The sequence below is a fragment of the Nansenia antarctica genome (genome assembly GCF_963989245.1).
Source record: "Nansenia antarctica genome assembly, chromosome: 2".
NCBI lineage: Eukaryota > Metazoa > Chordata > Actinopteri > Argentiniformes > Microstomatidae > Nansenia > Nansenia antarctica.
In genome coordinates this window covers 773,384-792,233 of record NC_137675.1, presented here as the reverse complement: position 1 = coordinate 792,233, position 18,850 = coordinate 773,384, and the positions used below count along the sequence as shown (strand labels likewise).

Genomic DNA, 18,850 nt, shown 5'->3' with positions numbered 1-18,850 from the left:
AACCCTCGGGTACATAAGGTTCAGAGATAGGAAATGTTAGAATAGGTATAGCATAGCATAGAGTACAGCACAGTGTTTTATCTGTATAGTATAGTGGATAGTGTACATAGCCTTTATTTATGTAAACCAGCTCTTTTCCCTTCTTGTTTTTAGTTTTTTTTCCTAGCACCAGGGGAGCCCCCCCTCCCAAATTTCGTTGTTTGGTACCTGTACTATATTAATGACAATAAAGACCATTCATTTATTTATTCCATTCATTCATTCATTCATGACTACGGGTGGGCCACCAATGGAAAGGCTGCCGGGGGCATTGCAAGTGCAGAAAAGCCTCCTTAAAGTGCACTGCTCTGTGTCAGTGTGGAGGAGACTGTGGAGAATAGGTGTCAGGGTAGTGTGTGGTGGCACCTTTATTTTTTAATTAAACTTCCTTAAACTTGTTCCCTTGTCCCAGTGTGTCTGCTTCTGTGATCCCTGGCACATTATGAGGTCTGAGGTCACCACTTAACTATTCACCAGAACACTTTATGATGTTGTGTATGGTATCATTGTAATCCTTGACCTTCAAAACATGGGGGTAGACATCACCTGTTCTGTGTTATCATGTTTGGTTCAGGAGATATTAAGCAAAATACACAATTCGGAAAGGAAGATGGCCGCCATGGCCACTAGGAGGAGTTTTTTCGAGGGCTCCAGGTCTGAAAATGTTCAGGACCCCAAACTGTACAAGTTTCGTGCTTTTATGAAAAAGTGAACGATTACCCTAACATTTTGCACATATAACCCCCACTAGTAGCAGAGTACAGGCGTGGCTCCCACAAACCCATGTTGCCCCAGCTAGGCCGACCTGACTTCAAGTCAGTAGGATAAACTGTAACACTACAAGACATTTGTTGATATTCACAAAAATAGATGCAAAAGCACATTAAAGATGAATTACATACTGTATTCATTACAGTAATTGTCACTCAATATTTAATTTAATGTTTTCTTGTGCTACCCGAATTAAGAAATGAAAGTAATAATTAAATTATGTGGAATGTATTTTTTTTTAATCTTGTTATATGTATTAAGATGTACAGTAGCATTAAACTAGAAGACATGTTTTGATGCTGCTTATGATTGCATTCCGTAGTCCCTCTCTGGTCCGTCTCATCAACATCATTTGTTTTGATGTAGCCAAGATCAATGGGAAATGCCTGTTTTTGTGGAAAAGCACATAACAGAGCTGAACATGGATTCTGGATGGACATACTGCATCTAATTTCCTCTGGATGTTCAAAGGGGAAAGTGAAATGTGTGGTTACTTTTCCCCAGAAATTGATGTTCTGAAGTCAATGTTGTGCTTGTATGAAAGATATGATTTGAATTCACTATGTTGGCTGATAAGGATAATGGAAGGAAGTTTAGACAGTAAAACTACATATATGTTACCTATGGTTGCCAGCCAATGCCCTCTTACTACTGAGTCAACTCTCTTTATTTGTGACAACCAGACTAGTGCAGAACACAAGAGGCAGATGGAGAGTAAAACCCAAAGCTGGGTGTATTTATTGATTCCGGGGAATAGGGGCAGAGCTTCTATAGTGAAGCAGGCAGATCAGGAGGGTCAGCAAGCAGGGCAGGCAGGTAGAGAGGGCAGGCAGGCAGGGCAGGGCAGTGCAGGCAGAGAGGGCAGGCAGGGCAGGGCAGTGCAGGCAGAGAGGGCTGGCAGGGCAGGGCAGGGCAGGGCAGGTAGAGAGGGCAGGCAGGGCAGGGCAGGGCAGGTAGAGAGGGCAGGCAGAGAGGGCAGGCAGAGAGGGCAGGGCAGGCAGGGCAGGGCAGGCAGGTAGAGAGGGCAGGCAGGGCAGGGCAGTGCAGGCAGAGAGGGCAGGCAGGGCAGGGCAGTGCAGGTAGAGAGGGCAGGCAGGGCAGGGCAGTGCAGGTAGAGAGGGCAGGCAGGGCAGGGCAGTGCAGGTAGAGAGGGCAGGCAGGGCAGGGCAGGCAGAGAGGGCAGGCAGGGCAGTGCAGGTAGAGAGGGCAGGCAGGGCAGTGCAGGTAGAGAGGGCAGGCAGGGCAGGGCAGGCAGAGAGGGCAGGCAGGGCAGGGCAGTGCAGGTAGAGAGGGCAGGCAGGGCAGGGCAGGCAGAGAGGGCAGGCAGGGCAGGCAAGTTCACTCCAAAGTGCTCTTCAGGTAGCTCAGGGGTGCAAACTGGTGATGGCCCAAAAAGGTGACACTTTTTGAGCACTAGCGGTGGTAGATGGATAGCGCTAGCACTGATGGTGGTCTCACCGGCGGTCCTAACCTTAACACCCACATAATTATGTTGAAAACAGGTTGTTTACTGTGACTGTGTCCTCCACACTGTCTAGAATTGTACCTAGCTGCATGAAGCTAAAAGTTATTTCAACAGCAGCGGAGTTTAGCAGACAGGAAGATTAGTTAGAAGAATAGTCATCATGTGACTTGGATGAGACGTAGACCCCCCCCCACCAAATATATTTTTTGCAAATCTACACGATTCACGTGGATGACCTATTTTGAAGTAAAAACTGCTAATTTAGCAGAAATGTGACAAGTTTGCCCCCCTGCATATGAGGTCACCACCACAATGACTGTAAGGGCACTAATAAGTAAAGTATTACATTATTTTTCTCTCCACCTCCTTCAAACCAACCTCATTTGCCTCCCGAGTCTTTTCACTCTCTCATTCAACAACAAACGAAAAATAAGGACACAATCTTCACAAACTGTTACCCTTTTTATTGTAGTCCTCAAATAAACTGTAACGATAAAAACAACAAGGTGGTAACCATAATAATATTTAAAATTGTAAAAGAACAAAAACATTAGACTGTAAGAAGTTAAATTAGATTGCCATCTTCGATGCCGTCCCATGTGTCAAAACGTGTGTGGAGCTATTGCATGTCCTTATTTGGGCGAAAAGAGAGAGGGCAGAGGGCCTCTGGGAACAAATTTGTGTTTGCAATTGTCCAGAAACCAATCAGGAATTTAGGAGGTACAGGATGGGGCATGGCCAAATGGGGGAGAGCCAATCACAGGCTAGTGTTAGGTCACCTGAATGCACAGATGCAGAGGGGGACAGGGGGACAGAGAAACCAATCAGGCTTGGCATTATTCTGCTTAAGCATCAACACTTCATAGTTAATAACAGTCTCTCTGGTGAAGTATAGAGCAGCCTGCAGTAGAGATGCACATCAGTAAGCCCTGCTGCGTGCACGTACACACACACACACACACACACACACACGTAAGAACATAGAAATTGAAAGGGAAGAACAGACATGGTTCTAAATTCCACATAGTTTTTAAACATGGACCCACCAACATCAACATGAAACATAGTCTAACAAATAAAACCCATTGGATTCTTGAGTCATAACATTGTTAACTAAAGCAACAACCAGTCAAACACTCCAAACCTCAGCCACACATACGACGAGTCCTCATCTCCATACTCTAGGATCTAGAACTCTGCTATGAATAACAAATGTCCGCTCTACCCAATGTAGTAGCTGCTCCCCTCTCACAGGTAGTAGAGCAAGTCATCCAGCTTCATGTTGGGCTCTCTGTGGATGCTCTGTCCCACCAGGAAAGCAAGCTTGTGGGCATACTGGCAGGGTGCAGGCACTCGGATGATCCCCTGAAATAATTGGGGGAGACAAAATCAACGACAATTTATGCATCAAAAAACAACTTGCATGCCTGAAATGGGAAAACCATATGTAAATACAGTATGTTTGATTTCATAACCAATATGGATACGTATCAGTAGGTTTAAGATGTGTTTCAATGTGAACTACACCCTGTTCATGCCTGCATTTGAATTACTGACCAAGAGAATAGTTTAAGCAGACTTTTACCCTGTCATTTTGTGCATTTGTTGTTTTCATTACTCTAAAGTAGACATATCCACACACAAAGAATCATGTTATAAAACAATCTCTGAGTAAATATCTCGCTTTGAATGCCCTGATGTTCCAAACTCCCAAGATCCCCCCCCCTCTCTCCCCGTCACAACAGACCTCACACGTTTTGATAGCTATGATGCAGCTGCACACGAAATAATGAAAGTTCGGGTAAACCTCCCCTTTAAAACTACTACTGGAAAGACAACCCAGCATACCTGCCAGTTGAAGTACATGTGGCAGAGTTTGTAGGTCAGTTTCTGCATGTGGTCAGGCTTCAGTCCACTGCTGTCATACACCACATTGTAGTGGGTTGGGGAGACGCTTCCCTGTCTAACAGCTTGGCTGACAATGAAGAAGTCGTACCTGAAAATGGGAAATTGCAACTGTAGCCACCGTTTTAAGACTGGATAAAGCAGACATAGCACATCTCTGAAAAAACAACATATTTTCTGAATTGCGTATTGAATCGATACCATTCTGGGCGGGTGACCTCAGTGTCGATGCCTGTTCCAGGGGGTGGGTTGGCCATCTTGCCGCCAACTTGGGCAAAGAACCTGGAACTGATCCGCTTCTTCACAACCACCACTGTGAGTTTGGGTCTAGGAGGGGAAGAGAAAATACGATCAGAATGATTGGTGATTGAATGTGTTAAAGGGAACCCTGGTTATTAAGACTGTGTTTCCTCTATATGCATTGATTCGTGGCGGGCCGCCACAAATACATTTTCTCCGCCACTAATTGATTCAGGCTGCGCAACGAGAAAGGCAGCGAGGAATTATGATCGGAGAATAGAAAAAGAAAAAGCAGATTTAAGCTAGATTTAGGCCGCTTTCAGACCTACATTTCGTTCCGATTTCGTTCCGATGTTGCAATTAACCTCGTCGGCAACGCGCTTGCAAAGCAATTTTGTGATTGGTCAGAATTTAGCGGATTTCAGGAAATCCCTCTCCTCTCCCTTCGCCCGTCGCCGGTCCCTTTAATCCCGTATCCTAATCGAAAATGCAACATCAGCGACGACTGTGGGTTATTGCATTTACTGCTGTTCTCTGGTTCATGTGCTTATACCAGTGCTCAGTATACAAGTATTTTAAATGAACATTCGTAATGTAGTCTCTGATGTTCATGGTCAACTAAATCAGGCTATTTTGTGAAACAAATAATGTTCCCGCAAATGGGTTAACCGAGCAGCCTCGCACCTAACGCTAGCATCGAACTATTCATAGCATAAACGTTGGTAAATGTCATAAACGACACAGTATTGGCAGGGGAAAAGAAGGGGAGTCGAATCTTTATTGACAACGGATGCTGGAAAAACATGCAGCTAAAATTCAGGGAACATTTGGACAATAAGAGACACAAGGTGTGGTCGCATGGTCTAATTACAGGGCAATATGCGCGGGGCAACAATTATCTATAGCCTCTAAAATCACCACGAACAGAACGGCAGAGGTACGGGTAAGCAGGGCTCATGTCGGTGTCATCAAAGGTAAAAGTTGGTTTTCTTTAACTCAGCTGATAGCATTACCTTGCTGTTGGTTGTTTACCGAATGCTCCATCTGACTGTCACACTGTGATTTTACTTGTGTAAACAGTTAATGAGTAACTTTAGACGGTTTTGTGCGTGTACTCTCATGTAGGCTTGCAATACTTTGTATTGATGAGCTGATCTTTCATTGTGACTGTAAGTCGCAAGTTTATATTCTACGGATGTTGTTCAGTGCTGTATGCACGTTCCCGGTTCCCTGTGTACTTCATATTCGATGAGCTGATGATCTTTCTCTGTGTGTGTGTGTGTGTCTTGGGCGTATCTGTCAGTCACATGTATATGTTCAGTGCTGTATGCGCGTTCCGCATGTTCTGCTGCAGCTGTAGGATATCTTGGTATTTGATCACCTTCTATATAAAAATCACCGGTTATTATTATTTTTTTATGTTGCCACCCTTTAGTTTTTGGTGAAATTACGTCTTTGTTTTGAGCGCCAGTGCGCGTTTCATGTGCGTGCAATTATTCTTTTTTTACCACTCCGCCACTAATGTGAAAAATCCTAGAGGAAACACTGAAGATATGTAGGCCTTAATACGCTCTAATTGCCATCTCGTACTAAAATATGTTGGTAGAAAGACATGAAAAATGTTGATTATGTTAGAAATCCTCAATTAAGGTGTAGGTCCTTAAGGTCCTCTTACGTGTAGTCCTTTCCCATGGTGCTGATTGAGTCCAGGATCTGTGGCACTTCGTAGTTGACCACACTCTGCAGCATCCCGTCCCCCACTCCGTCTCTGTAGATAATGATGCGTGAGGGCAGGCACTGGTTGTGCTTCAGCCAGGCCTTCAGTGCACCTGGGAAAGAGAGCCTGCACTTAGGATACTAGGGATCATTCTCATGCTTCTCTGAGGGATTATGTTGAAAAGAAGACTTGGAAGACATTGTTACAATGTGGCAGTCAGTGGTCAATTTTGATATGGTATCTTATTTGAAATGCTTTGTTGTTTCATTGAACTTGCCTTGCAGAGCCACTTTCAAGCCATCCATGATCTCCTGACCACGGCTCTGAACCACACACTTGGAGAACCACCTGGAAAACAAGAGGAATCAGTTGGCACTGGCTACCAACATTGGTGGTAAAGAGCACATTCATAACCCAAGGCCATGCTTCTCCATGCTCATCCACATACCTGGACATGCCCTTGTTGAGACTGGCCACCAGAGCTCCAATGGACCTCTTCCCTGCAGCTGTGTCGTGGTAGCAGTCAATGCCCACGATCATCAGCTGCTGGAGCTGTGAAACAGAGGCAGGTGAAGTTACACCTTACAAAGTTTGGTTTAGCACATGCTTCTATTGAGATACATGGGGTGGAACATAAGATTGTGGATGGAGATCACATAGGTGTGAAATGTGTGGTTGTAGAAATAGAACACGCTGTAGAAATTGTACCTGCACCCATGTGAGGTTGTCAGTCAGATAAATGTTATCCACATTAAAAAGGGAAAGTTTATCCAAAATTCATGTTCATGTGTATTTCTGGTCAATCCATAATGCATATCGTCTCAAACTATCATAATTTCAAAACGTATCATAGCTATCAAAACTCAAAGTCTATGTTTACTTCCTAAAAAAGCCCCAGAGTTAATATAATCTGGAATCGGGAATCTTGAGCAATTTGGAACATCAGGACTGATGACGGCATTCAAAGCGAGATATCTTGACCGTTTATATATATATCTTCATCGTTTTTAATGTGTCTATTGAATAATGAAAACAACAAATAATAAAATTCCACTTTAAACTTATCATGAGCATTTTTTTATATATTGGGCCCCAACAACATTTGTGACTTTGGGTTTATTTCAATTCACTGTGCGACTTACTGGGATCTCCACACTCCAGAGCTCTCCTCCCATCTTGCAGTTCATCTGCAGGGCAATCTTGGTGGCCACAGTCATGACGACCTGTTGGCGGGAAAGGGTGCGAGCCAACACACACTGGCTGGGGGTGGGACAGTCCACACACAGGTACTTCTTCACACAGTCATACTTATCCTTCCTGTTGCTGGGGAGGATCACCACCACCTGAGGAGGTAACACACATGCTTTAGTCCTCATTCAACACCTAGAGGTGGTTACCTGGACACAGATTAAGACGATTGCTAGACATGTTATGCTCAGAGACTAACCATCTGGGTGGTCTCTGTAACGTTGTGCTGCAGAGCCCTGAGCAGAGACTCCTGGCGGTCCTCGTACTCCACCCTGTACAGACCAAAACTGTCAAAGCACTGAGACATCTAACCAATGGGACTTCCACTGATGATACCATGTTCATTTTGAGATAACATCCAAGTATGATTGGCAAAGAATACTCAAGGCTTTGTAAAACACCTGTGGTACAATACTGCAGCTTAAAGTGCTCATTAACTCAAGCTTGGAACCTTAATTCTAGCTGTGCCCATTCACAGCTGGACTCACCGTTGTAATTAACTTAGGTATCATATGTTGCTCCCTGCCACTAGGTGGTGCTATAGCACTGTGTGTGTGTGTGTGTGTGTGTGTGTGTGTGTGTGTGTGTGTGTGTGCCTCCTTCCAGTCTCCTCCAACCCAGAGTGAGAACTCACATAACAGGCCTCTGCATGCGGATGCCCATGGGTGGGGACACCTTATTTAAGCCGTCCAGGAGGGCGTGGGCTACGTCAGCGTTGCGGTGGGTAAAGAACATGATCCAGTTGTCCAGTGGCCGGCTGCTGATCAGGGGGATCCCCCTCATTTCTTTGGACCAGTCTGCTGCCCAAGCGTTGTAGTCGTACTGGGAGACAAAAGAAAAAGAAAAAAAAAGGTTTTTGAGTTTGTTGCAATCCGGATTATGACAGGCATATACATGCAAATACATGACCAGCAAACATTCTTGTTTGGAGCTAGATCAGTACATGTTGCAGTAAAACAGAAATGTTTAGCAAGAGCTTCAAACTGCAGGTAACAAGTACTGTAATAAGCCACACTGGGGACATCATTTCTGATGTATTCAATACCGATCTGGATCCTTGGATAATCCTCTCAGTAGGGAGGACTCTGCCTGTGAGGTTCAGGAGTTTGTTGTCAAAGTTGAGCCCCCAGGTATTAATTTCAGCCTCAGCCTCAGGGTTCCTGCAAGGTGGTCAGTTTTGCAATCAACGTTGTGATATCAATATTGTAACCACTTAAAGCTGGGGTGTAGAGTCAACATTACATCAGTGCAAGGCTGCTCATAGTCAAACCATATAGAGTGTGACGTACTTGTGGATGTTATTGACAAAGCGATTGAGACGCTGCTCCCTCTGCTCTGGGTTCAGTCTGGTGTGGGTGGCCAGGTCCTTCATGATGTTGAAGTCACTGCGCATCTTGTCCGTCAGGCCTATTAAAAAAAAAAAAAAAAGTAGCAGTGTATATAATACTAAAATAAATACTGTCCATAAGTAGTGTTTGTGAGGTTTCTCTAGTGTCAAGTCAGTGGTACCTGTAAGGTAGCAGAACTCTGGGATGAGCATGGCTGGGCCAGGGGGCGGCCCCCCAGAAGGGCCCATCTTCTTCACATGGCTTACCAGAAGGGCCTGCCGGTTGTCGGTGATGTCCAGACTATATTGCTGAATGAAAGTGTTAAATCATAATGAGTTCAGTGGTTGCTGTGACACATGGTCAGTGGTCTGATAGTTTAAGTTTATGAGACAACACCTACAGTTTTGTAGTATTCTTTGAAGGAGATGTCAGAGTTCCCTCTCTTGAATGTGTTAGTAGGAGTGTGGTCCCATGCGACATCATCAATCCTGTAGGTCTTGTTATTGTACCTGAGAGAAAAAATTCCCATAGACAGTTGGTTGTTATAAATGTGAATGTTTCTTTGCAACAATGTAAAAGTGGGTATTATAAGGTTGAATAAACATTTAGTTAAATGTTTTAAAATAAATATGAATATGCACAAATCAAAGTAGAGCTTAGTGCTTAGTACCTACTCTGCATTACTGTAAAGCGTTACCGTAGAGAAACAACAGTTGTATCTCTGCGTTCATCTAGTGGTGGGTCTTACTTGGTGAGGACAATTTGGCCCACCAGCTCCTTGGTGCAGGCCTCCATGAAGCGCTGGTCCCCATACTGCTGCTTGAGATTGCCCATGAAAGCGAGCACTGTTTCACTGCGCAGCACCTTGTGGCTCACATCCATACTCAGCATGATGCTCGACTCATACTGCAGGATGGTGGTGGTGAAGCCAGGCCAGATGGTCAGTCTGAAAAGCACATGCATACAACATGCCACACAATGAAGGACACAACAACATCTTTATTCTGTCTCTTTTGTCTTTATGGGTAAAACCACTGCCGAGACAGGTAAGGCACAGACCTGTGATGTGGGATATTGAGTGGTTCATTTGGGTCGTAGTAATGGCATCCAATTTGTTGCATGTTTAGCATCCGCAGCACCCTAGAACAAACAGAGAAAAACATTTTTACAGACAATGACGGAATAGAGACCGACAGAGAAACGTGAGTTTGTGTCTTATTATAGGTCAACACAACCATAACCTTTCACTGGGTGCTCTGACCTTCTGAAGATGATGTTGTAGAACTGCAGGCACACTGGAGAGGTGGGTAGCAGCTCATTGGTCAGAGTGATCGTGATCTGGACATCCTCTCCATGGTTGGTCCGAGACTGAAGTACAGTCTCCTACAAAATACAATGGAAGCTCTGTGTCAAGGTTTTGTCGTATATTTTCTACTATATATATCCTATTTTCTAGTGTTGTGCAATGGCTCTTGTAATCTGACCAGCCCCTCGGACTTGGGGCCGTGGTGACATCACAGGGGACGGCCCTCATGGCCATCTGGATAAGGTGATAGGCTATGACCTGTGACTGTATTTGCATATTGTGGATGGATAGGGTTGAGACCCAAGGGGGGCGCTCTTGACCAGCGGATCCCAGGAGAGGAGGACAGAGACAAGGCTCCAGTGTTGGTATACGTATACCGTGTTTCTGTACTTTAATTAAATCATCTTAAACTCAATAATTGTTCTTTGATTCGTAACCAATAAGGGAAAGACACGACAGTAATGGCGAGCAAGCAACGGAGATAATATAGCTTAATTTACAGTATTTTGCAAACTTCAATCTAACGAAGAAGGTAGATTTTCTGCAGAGATCTCTCTCTAGTCGATTGGTGTGTTTAAAATAGACTGTAAATCTCAGATAAGTTATAGTCAAAAGAATCTGTGTAACGGTAATCTTGTTGGAATAGAAACAAACTTTTCATAATCTTTGATGGGTGGGTGGTGAGAGCCGGACTTTGAAGCCCGTTTTTTGTAAAATATAGTGTTTGATGGTAAGGTATGTGATTTGGTTGTACGGTATTGGAATATCGTGTGTGTCTGTGTAAAATTCGGTGAGGTTGTGTTTATGTGTTGGAGTGTGGGTGGACTGGGTAGTCTGTTTTGTATTGTAGCAGTGGAGAACATGTGAGGCTCTTTTGTCTGTTTGAAGGGACGCCATTGTGTGGGCGGCCATTTGCAGTGTACTGTCAGCAGAGCGTAGACGCCATTTGTGTTGTCCTGTGTAAGCGGAGCGATAACACGCACGCTCGGGCACGCGCGCAGACACGCGGACACAAAGAAGCCTAGATATCTCTGTGAAGAGACTGCATTGTAGAATATTTGAATGAGATAAATAATAGTTTAACTGGATTGAAAGATAATCGTGAAATTGTTGTGTCGTGGATGTTGTGAGACTAATCTCTTCACAGGAGCGGTTTTAAGGACCTATCTTGGGGCAAAGACCAGCCCCTCCCCCTCCTCCTTCCTCTCTCATACAAGGCTGTCTTTGTCTCCAGTTTCAAGGAGAAAAGGGGGGGTGGAAGAGCTGGCGCATGCGCAATCGATACGCAAGTCGGTTGCTTGGCGCCGCCTGCTGGACAAAATAGGACGAGACATTTTAAAACACTAAATCCTCAGGGAGATACAGCTGAGGTCGATGAAACAGTCCGATACATTAATAAATAGATGGTTATAGATGATTGTAATGTATTACATTACTTTAATTAATTTAATTAATTACAAATTGATTGAATTAATTATTCAGATCATTTTATTTCTCTGTTTTCACAAAACTTTGATCAATTGTTTTGTGACAATCTAATGATATGTTGATAATAGCTAATTGACTTCACAGGTTAACATCAATGAAGTGTCAATGAATAATTCTAACTAATCATTCATTCCTTTCACTTAACAAGTCGATTTCTTTACAGATTGTAATTAATAATTAATCATTCATTCTTTTCCAAATAACAAGTCGATTTATTTACAGGTTGTAATTAATATTTGTAATTTACATATTTTATTTTAGTTAGGTCATTTCCACAGTGTTTGATTAAGGAATAGCAGAATAGTACATATTTGATAGTTGAGCAGTAAAAGGGTTTTTGTGGATCAGTGAATACTTAGGTGTGACCAGCCTTTGTGATTTAATAATTGTGTTGACCAGAACTGTAATTAGTATTGAATGAGTAATCAAGTGACACATATTCATAAACAATTAGGAAACACATTTAAGTATAAAGTACTTACACAGCTATTAGATTTAAGTTAATACTGCACTGACATACACAAGAGGCAAGTCTGTTATTCTGAAGTTGCAGGGTTTTTGTGGGGATGGTTAATACAGTTATATTGGACTAGCATTTGTTTAGCAAACAAGACAAAATAAGGTGGGTTGTAAGAAGCGTACACCTTATCTAATATAGAATATTGTCAGCATATTGAGCAAAGTAGAATGGGGTCGAATTCAACGAAGCTGTTAAAAGATATTAGTGAACATCGTGGAATGTTGGCTACGTTATCCCCTATGGCTATAGTGGAAAAAATGAATCCTCTTGTTAGGGAAATTAGCAAAATGTCAACGAAATGGAATAGCCGTTGGGCATACATTGAACAGCCGTGGCCGAAAGAGGGCAGCCTTAATTTACAATTAATTGCAACATTGGAGATACTTATCACTGTACACAAGGCAAATCAGAAAGGGAAAGATAGGTCAGAGAAACGCAAGTTAGAATTAGACATCTTAGACCTCTTTAAGGTAGAGGGACAGAAAATAGCTCAGATGGAACCGGAAAAGAAAAAAGAATTGGCCAGAACACTGGAACAGAAATTGAACATTTCATCCCCAGACCTGTGTCCTGCCTCCAGTCCCCCTCCATATGCTAAGGCACTGGAGGATCATTCCCAGAAGAAGAAGGAGCCAAGGGGAAAAGGGGACGACAGGAGTGACGAGGAAGATGACAGCGAAGATGGCAGTGAAGACTCAAGTGATGACGACAATGCAGATGGAGGCTACAACGCGCAGGTCAGGAAGATGATAGCCACAGCCGAAAGGAAAGGTGGGAGAAGACGCCCGGAGAAAGAGGGAGATTGTCACCGAATGTCATCAAATACATTAAAGAACTGTCCAGTGCTGATTCGGGGTAACAAGATGGAATATCATCCGTGGCATCATACAGATCTGTCTGAAGTGATCGAGAAACTCCCAGTTCTTCAAGAGGGAGGACATTCGTGGACGCGAGAGGTCGACGTGATACTGACAGGAACGCAGGCCGCAATGGGAGACCTGAAAAGACTCTTAGCTTTTATTGCAGGATTGGATACAATGCAGGAAATATTGATGAAGGCAGGACTTCATAGATATATCAATACATCAGTTTATGATCCAGAGCTCTTCGCAGCAAACAGAGGCAAACTGTGGAAAGCAATCAGGGAGATCTACCCTACTCACATTCACCCAGACAATATCATTGTGAAGCCACTGGGGGGGGATGAGAATCCCAGGGGTTATGTTGCCCGTGTGCACTCTCAATGGAGAAGTGTGACAGGGAAAGACGCTGAAGATAACCCCTTAGAAAAATCCATAATCAGGGAAAAAATACAAGAAGGGCTTCCTACCCCAGTTAAGGATAAGCTAGCAGAAGTGGTGGGGCTACGACACATGAACAAAGCTGTTTATATAGACCACGTAGCTCATCAAGTTGAGTTATATCGAAAGAACATTCAGATACAGAAGGCACGAGACGAAGAATCCCTCAGAATATTGACTCATTTGCAATTGACTGAAAGCGAGAGGAACATAGAGGGAGTGCAGGCTTTAGCCCCACAGCAACAGCCACCTGGAGTGCAGACTGCTACTTACCAGTCCTACTCACAGGGGCCACAAGGGGGGTATCCTGCTACTTATCAGTCCTACCCACAGGGGCCACAAGGGGGGTATCCATACCCACAAGGACCACCAGGGGTGCAAGCGGTTCCATACCAGATGTACACACAGGCTGGCCAAGGACCACCACCAGGGGGATGGACAGCAGCAGGGAAGGAGATGCTAGAACCATGCCAATGCGACCAGAATGGACATCTAGCCTGTGCCTGCTGCAACAGGCCCCAGGGGGGCGCAGGGGGGAGCCAAGGAGGAGGATATTGGCCCCCTACTACACCTGCTCCAGGAGTGATGAACCCTTACGGAGGCCCAGCAGCTGGCCTATAGGGGTGCCCGGAAGATCCGAGTGGGAGGTGCCAGCTGGTGGTGACACAGAAGCCTGAAGGCGCCACGCACCTCCCTATGTCTAGAGAATATGTGAAGACAATCGGATTTGAGGGAATTAAACAGCTGATTCCTACAACTGAGCTTGTAGACTTAGAGTACAAGGGACAGAGAGCAACTCTGTCAACACTTGTGTCAGAACACACGCCAACAGGGCTGCTAGGGAGAGATGCTCTATGCCAATTGAACTGTACAGTAAAATGCACACCTGACGGCTGTCAGGTGACGGTGCCATCCGGTGTTCAGATTCCATCGACAGCCAGAGTGATTAAGCATAGAACAGACCTACAAGCTTTGCCTTTAAAGGGAGCTGATATAGAATATTGGGTTGATGGGTCTTGTTACGGGGTAGGAGAAACGTTGTGCGCTGGGTATTCCTTAGTTAAAGCACAGAATTCAAAGTTTATTGTAGAACAGGCTGAGGCAGTTCCTCAGCCTTGCTCGGCTCAGTTGGCTGAATTGATTGCCCTCACAGAAGCATGCAACTTGGGAACCGGACGGAGAGTGACAGTGTACACCGACTCTGCCTATGCACATAATGTTTGTCATTTTAATGGAGCTGTATGGAGGGGGCGGGGTTTTAAGAGAACTGATGGTACGCCTATACAGCATCACGCACAGATCATGAAGCTGTTACAAGCCATGATGAAGCCAAAGGAATTAGCCATAGTGAAGTGTGCCACACACAGGTCTGACTCATCACATGTCACACAAGGTAACAGGGCTGCAGAAGATGCAGCCAAAGCCATTACAGGAGCAGACAAGGCAGGTAAAGGTCTTCTGGTCACACATGAAAAGCAATTACAGGGCATGGTCACACTTGAGGATTTATTGATGTTACAGAGTAGAGTAACTACGTTAGACAAGAACGTTTGGCTAGCAAGGGGGGCAAGTCAGGATGACACAGGTCTATGGAGGAATCATGAGGGGTTGGTTGTAGCACCCTCAGATTTATTAGGCATGTTAATACAGGAAGCTCATGGATTAGCACATGTGGCTAGGGGGGAGGTAAGACGCAAGATCACCAAGAAATATGGGTTTTGGAGTCCATATTTGATGGAACAGATTGACCATGCTTTAGGTCAATGTGGGGTCTGTTGGAGAAACAACATCAGAGTGGGTACACCAGTGGTGTCTGGGCATATCCCTACCCCAATAGGGCCACGGGTGGTGGACAGGGGGGTGGATGTACAGAGTAGGCAGGATGTTGTGCCAACAGGTGCCGAGGTCCCCAGAGAACCTGAGAAGGAGGAGCTACGAGGAGATGCTGTGGTGTTGCCAGAGCCAGTGGCAATGCCAGTGTTACAGCCAGTGACATTACCGGCAGTGCCTGAAACCGAGGGGACAGCGGAAAGCTGTCCAGATGCCAATGAACCAGAAACCAACGAAGCAGAGAGTGTTGACAGTCTGGAGGTCCAGCCTGGGGGTGTCCAAAGCCTGGACACCTGTGCTACTGGGGATGCTGGCGAGTGCCTGCACCATGCTTCAGATGATGCTGAGGGCGACTCCCCAGACCTTGATCAGCGTGGGAGGGGACCAGGCGGCTGCCTGAACCTCAATGACACTGACGGACGACGACCAGTTAGGAAAAGATTAAAGACTATGAATAGGGTAGTGAAGCAGCAGATCAAAGGGAACGACGGGAATGGACAGCAGATGATAGCATGGCTGGAAACGGTCTTAGGGGAATGGGAAACTTATTTTGCTAAGATAGGAGCACCTATTATAGCAGACATGATTTTTGACTTTCTTAGGAGGCAGGGCCTCATTGACTGTTTTTGGAAAATCAGTCACTCAGTCCACGTTAATGAACTTTTCAGAAGACTAGTCCTCACCTGAGGTGAAGATCTATGCATTAATGCATTCCCTTTGTCCTGTGCTTACTGTTGGGGAATTATGTGTTATGATAACTGAATGTCATTATTTGTGTATTGTTTGTTTATTTCTATATCGTATGTGATTGATGTCAGTTGAGAAGTGATGTAGTGGTTATGCAAAGATAGGAAAGAGGTTCTGTTCCTAACGCAACGAAGAAAATGGAAGCTCCTGACTATGAAAGTGTTATCAATCTGAGACAGCGGTAAAGGCTGTTCTCCAACTGGGTACAAGTGCTAGCAACCTCTGACCCTGACGCTTCAAGGACAAAGAAAACATCGGTCGTTGGAAGTTTCTGTATTGATTTGTGCATGATGAACTGTGTTTAGTTTAATTGTGATTGTTATTTTTAGGATTCTTTTTTATTGTTGATTGTTTTGTATTTGGTTGCTGGTACTGGTGCTGGGTTGGTCTGTGTTATTGTGCTTCTTGTGATGTGTGTTGGTGTAGTTTTTCTTTTTGTTGTTGTTTATTTAAAAAAAAAAAAAAAAAAAAAAAAAATATATATTTTTTTTTTATTTTTTTATTTTTTTTATGTGGGGTTTTGTGTTTTTGTTTTTGTTTTGTGGTCGTTTAGTTTCGGAACACCCTCTGGGTGGTCCGAGGGGGGATGTGTCGTATATTTTCTACTATATATATCCTATTTTCTAGTGTTGTGCAATGGCTCTTGTAATCTGACCAGCCCCTCGGACTTGGGGCCGTGGTGACATCACAGGGGACGGCCCTCATGGCCATCTGGATAAGGTGATAGGCTATGACCTGTGACTGTATTTGCATATTGTGGATGGATAGGGTTGAGACCCAAGGGGGGCGCTCTTGACCAGCGGATCCCAGGAGAGGAGGACAGAGACAAGGCTCCAGTGTTGGTATACGTATACCGTGTTTCTGTACTTTAATTAAATCATCTTAAACTCAATAATTGTTCTTTGATTCGTAACCAATAAGGGAAAGACACGACAGTAACTCAATGAATTACAATTAGAACATGCTTCTCAAAACAGCATGTGGGAGCTGATCCATCAGCTTTAGATCATACTGTAGTTAGTATGTTTTTCACTCTTGCTCCAACAATTAACAGTTAACTACTTTGACAAGTTCTTACATGCCGTTTGGTAAATTATGATCTTAGTCTATCACAAATCCGAGTGATAGAGCCATCAGAAAAACCGAACCCTCTAGTGTACTGTACCCGGTTCTCAAGTCTGTGAGGCAGGAAGAGGAGGGCTCCATCAAAGGTGCGGGCTGACCCTAGCGTCTCGTTATGATGATACAAGAGGGCAGAACGCATGCGGCGGGACTCTATGGGGGGCTTGTAGTCCACATGGTACTGGTAAAGCAATTAAGGTCCTCAATTAAGGTGTAGGTCCTTAACCCATTTAAACCGGGAATGCATTCCCGCATTTCTACCATTAAAGCCGGGGGCGATGTTGCGTTGTTCTACCTTTCAAGCCGGGAAAGAGGATACGTCATTTTGTAGTATTGTAGTTTTTCCACATTCTTCTGGTCTCTTGGCCAATGAAATGCATCAACATATACACGTGGGAGTATCTACACACGTGGGGATTTTTTTTCTTTTTTTCCCCACGATATCTTGGCAACATGGCAGACCTTAGCGGAGAAGTTTCTGAAGTTAGTTCTGAATTGATGATGAGCTGCAACGTTTGCAGGAAAAGCACTATACAAATAAAAGTTATTACTATTATTATTATTATTATTATTATTATTATTATTATTAGGTTATAACTGATTCGGATGATTTAGAAGGCTTTGAAACAGAATGGAAGACGGACAACTACCACCGTAATGCTATGAGGCGTTTCAACCGCACCCCGGGGGTGAAAATCAATATACCTGCAGACGCAACACCGATGCAGGTATTTGAAAAATAATTTTACAGAGGAACTCTGGCGCGTCTCGTCACCGAGACAAACCTTTATAGCGCCCAGACCAGAACCACTCCATCCAGAGCAAAGTGGGCTGACGTTTTTTTGGGGCTGTGCATCAGTATGGGGGCTTCTTGTACTGTCAGTTCGGAGAGACTACTGGTGACAGAATAAAGATCTCTTCAAGACCAATTTCCCAAAGCACATGTCCCGGGACCAGTGGCGTGCAGTCAGGTGAGGCAGGGTAGGCAGTGCCTCACCCAGACATTTAAGAAAGAAAAAGAATATCAGTCTTTTTAAAAATATATATTTTTTTTTTTAATCTATTTTTTTTTAATATTTTTTATTTATTTTACTCATTATTCTTAACTTTAATGTGTTAAAATGTTGTTAAAATAAAAATAAATGATGTAAAATGTGTTGTTTTAAAAATATAATGCATGCCCTGGCACCAGGAGAGTTTGCTCCCAAAGCTAGCTGATTGCTGGCGAGAGGCTGAAGCAGACTGTGCTTGTGCCTCTATGTGCTGTGCGAAGTGATAGACCAACAGTTTCGTAGGTTTGCGCATGCGTAGTCTGTTCTCACATTGTCTTCATTGATGGACTTTGAAGCACCGTGCCACGCTGCCTCTGACAGCATGATTGACAGTTTGCGTTTGGCTTGCCGTAGCAGCATCCTCTGCTGTTCGCTCCGCGGTTCTAAATTTCCCCAGCAGTAGCTCCATCAATCGTGGGAATTATGTCGAACTTTTACATTTGATGGCAGAAAAGGATGAGAAATTAGCCGCACATTTGCCTACGCATGTTACATATGCTTAAGATAATGTATGCTATTGCGTGCCGGTTCAAATGCTGTAAATCCTGTGTTGTTGATGCAGGTGAGTTTATATTGTCATTGAGCTGTTTTGCGTGCTGCTGTAAATCCTGTTGAGATGCAGGTGAATGTATGCAATGCCATACAGGCTGTTGCGCTACGCTATGTGTAGTTATGAGATAACAATACATTTGACATTTTTGACCAGCTATTTGATAGTATAGTATATATGGGCTATGTGATTGACTTTATAGTATAGTATATTAGCCTACA

General features: G+C 44.1%; 1 protein-coding gene across 1 annotated transcript; it reads right to left on the bottom strand.

The window, feature by feature from the left end:
* Positions 1–3,523: 3,523 nt before the first annotated feature.
* LOC308151778 (piwi-like protein 1) lies at positions 3,524–17,217 on the bottom strand (the record flags this gene model as incomplete). The annotated part of the gene is made up of 17 exons (XM_080524678.1): positions 3,524–3,640; positions 4,124–4,271; positions 4,382–4,507; positions 6,096–6,249; positions 6,415–6,485; positions 6,586–6,689; positions 7,280–7,480; positions 7,585–7,657; positions 8,020–8,207; positions 8,431–8,545; positions 8,675–8,792; positions 8,895–9,021; positions 9,114–9,222; positions 9,462–9,659; positions 9,773–9,853; positions 9,975–10,096; positions 17,071–17,217. Coding segments are annotated over 17 exons (2,199 nt in total), but the record flags the coding sequence as incomplete, so codon positions are not given.
* Positions 17,218–18,850: the final 1,633 nt, after the last annotated feature.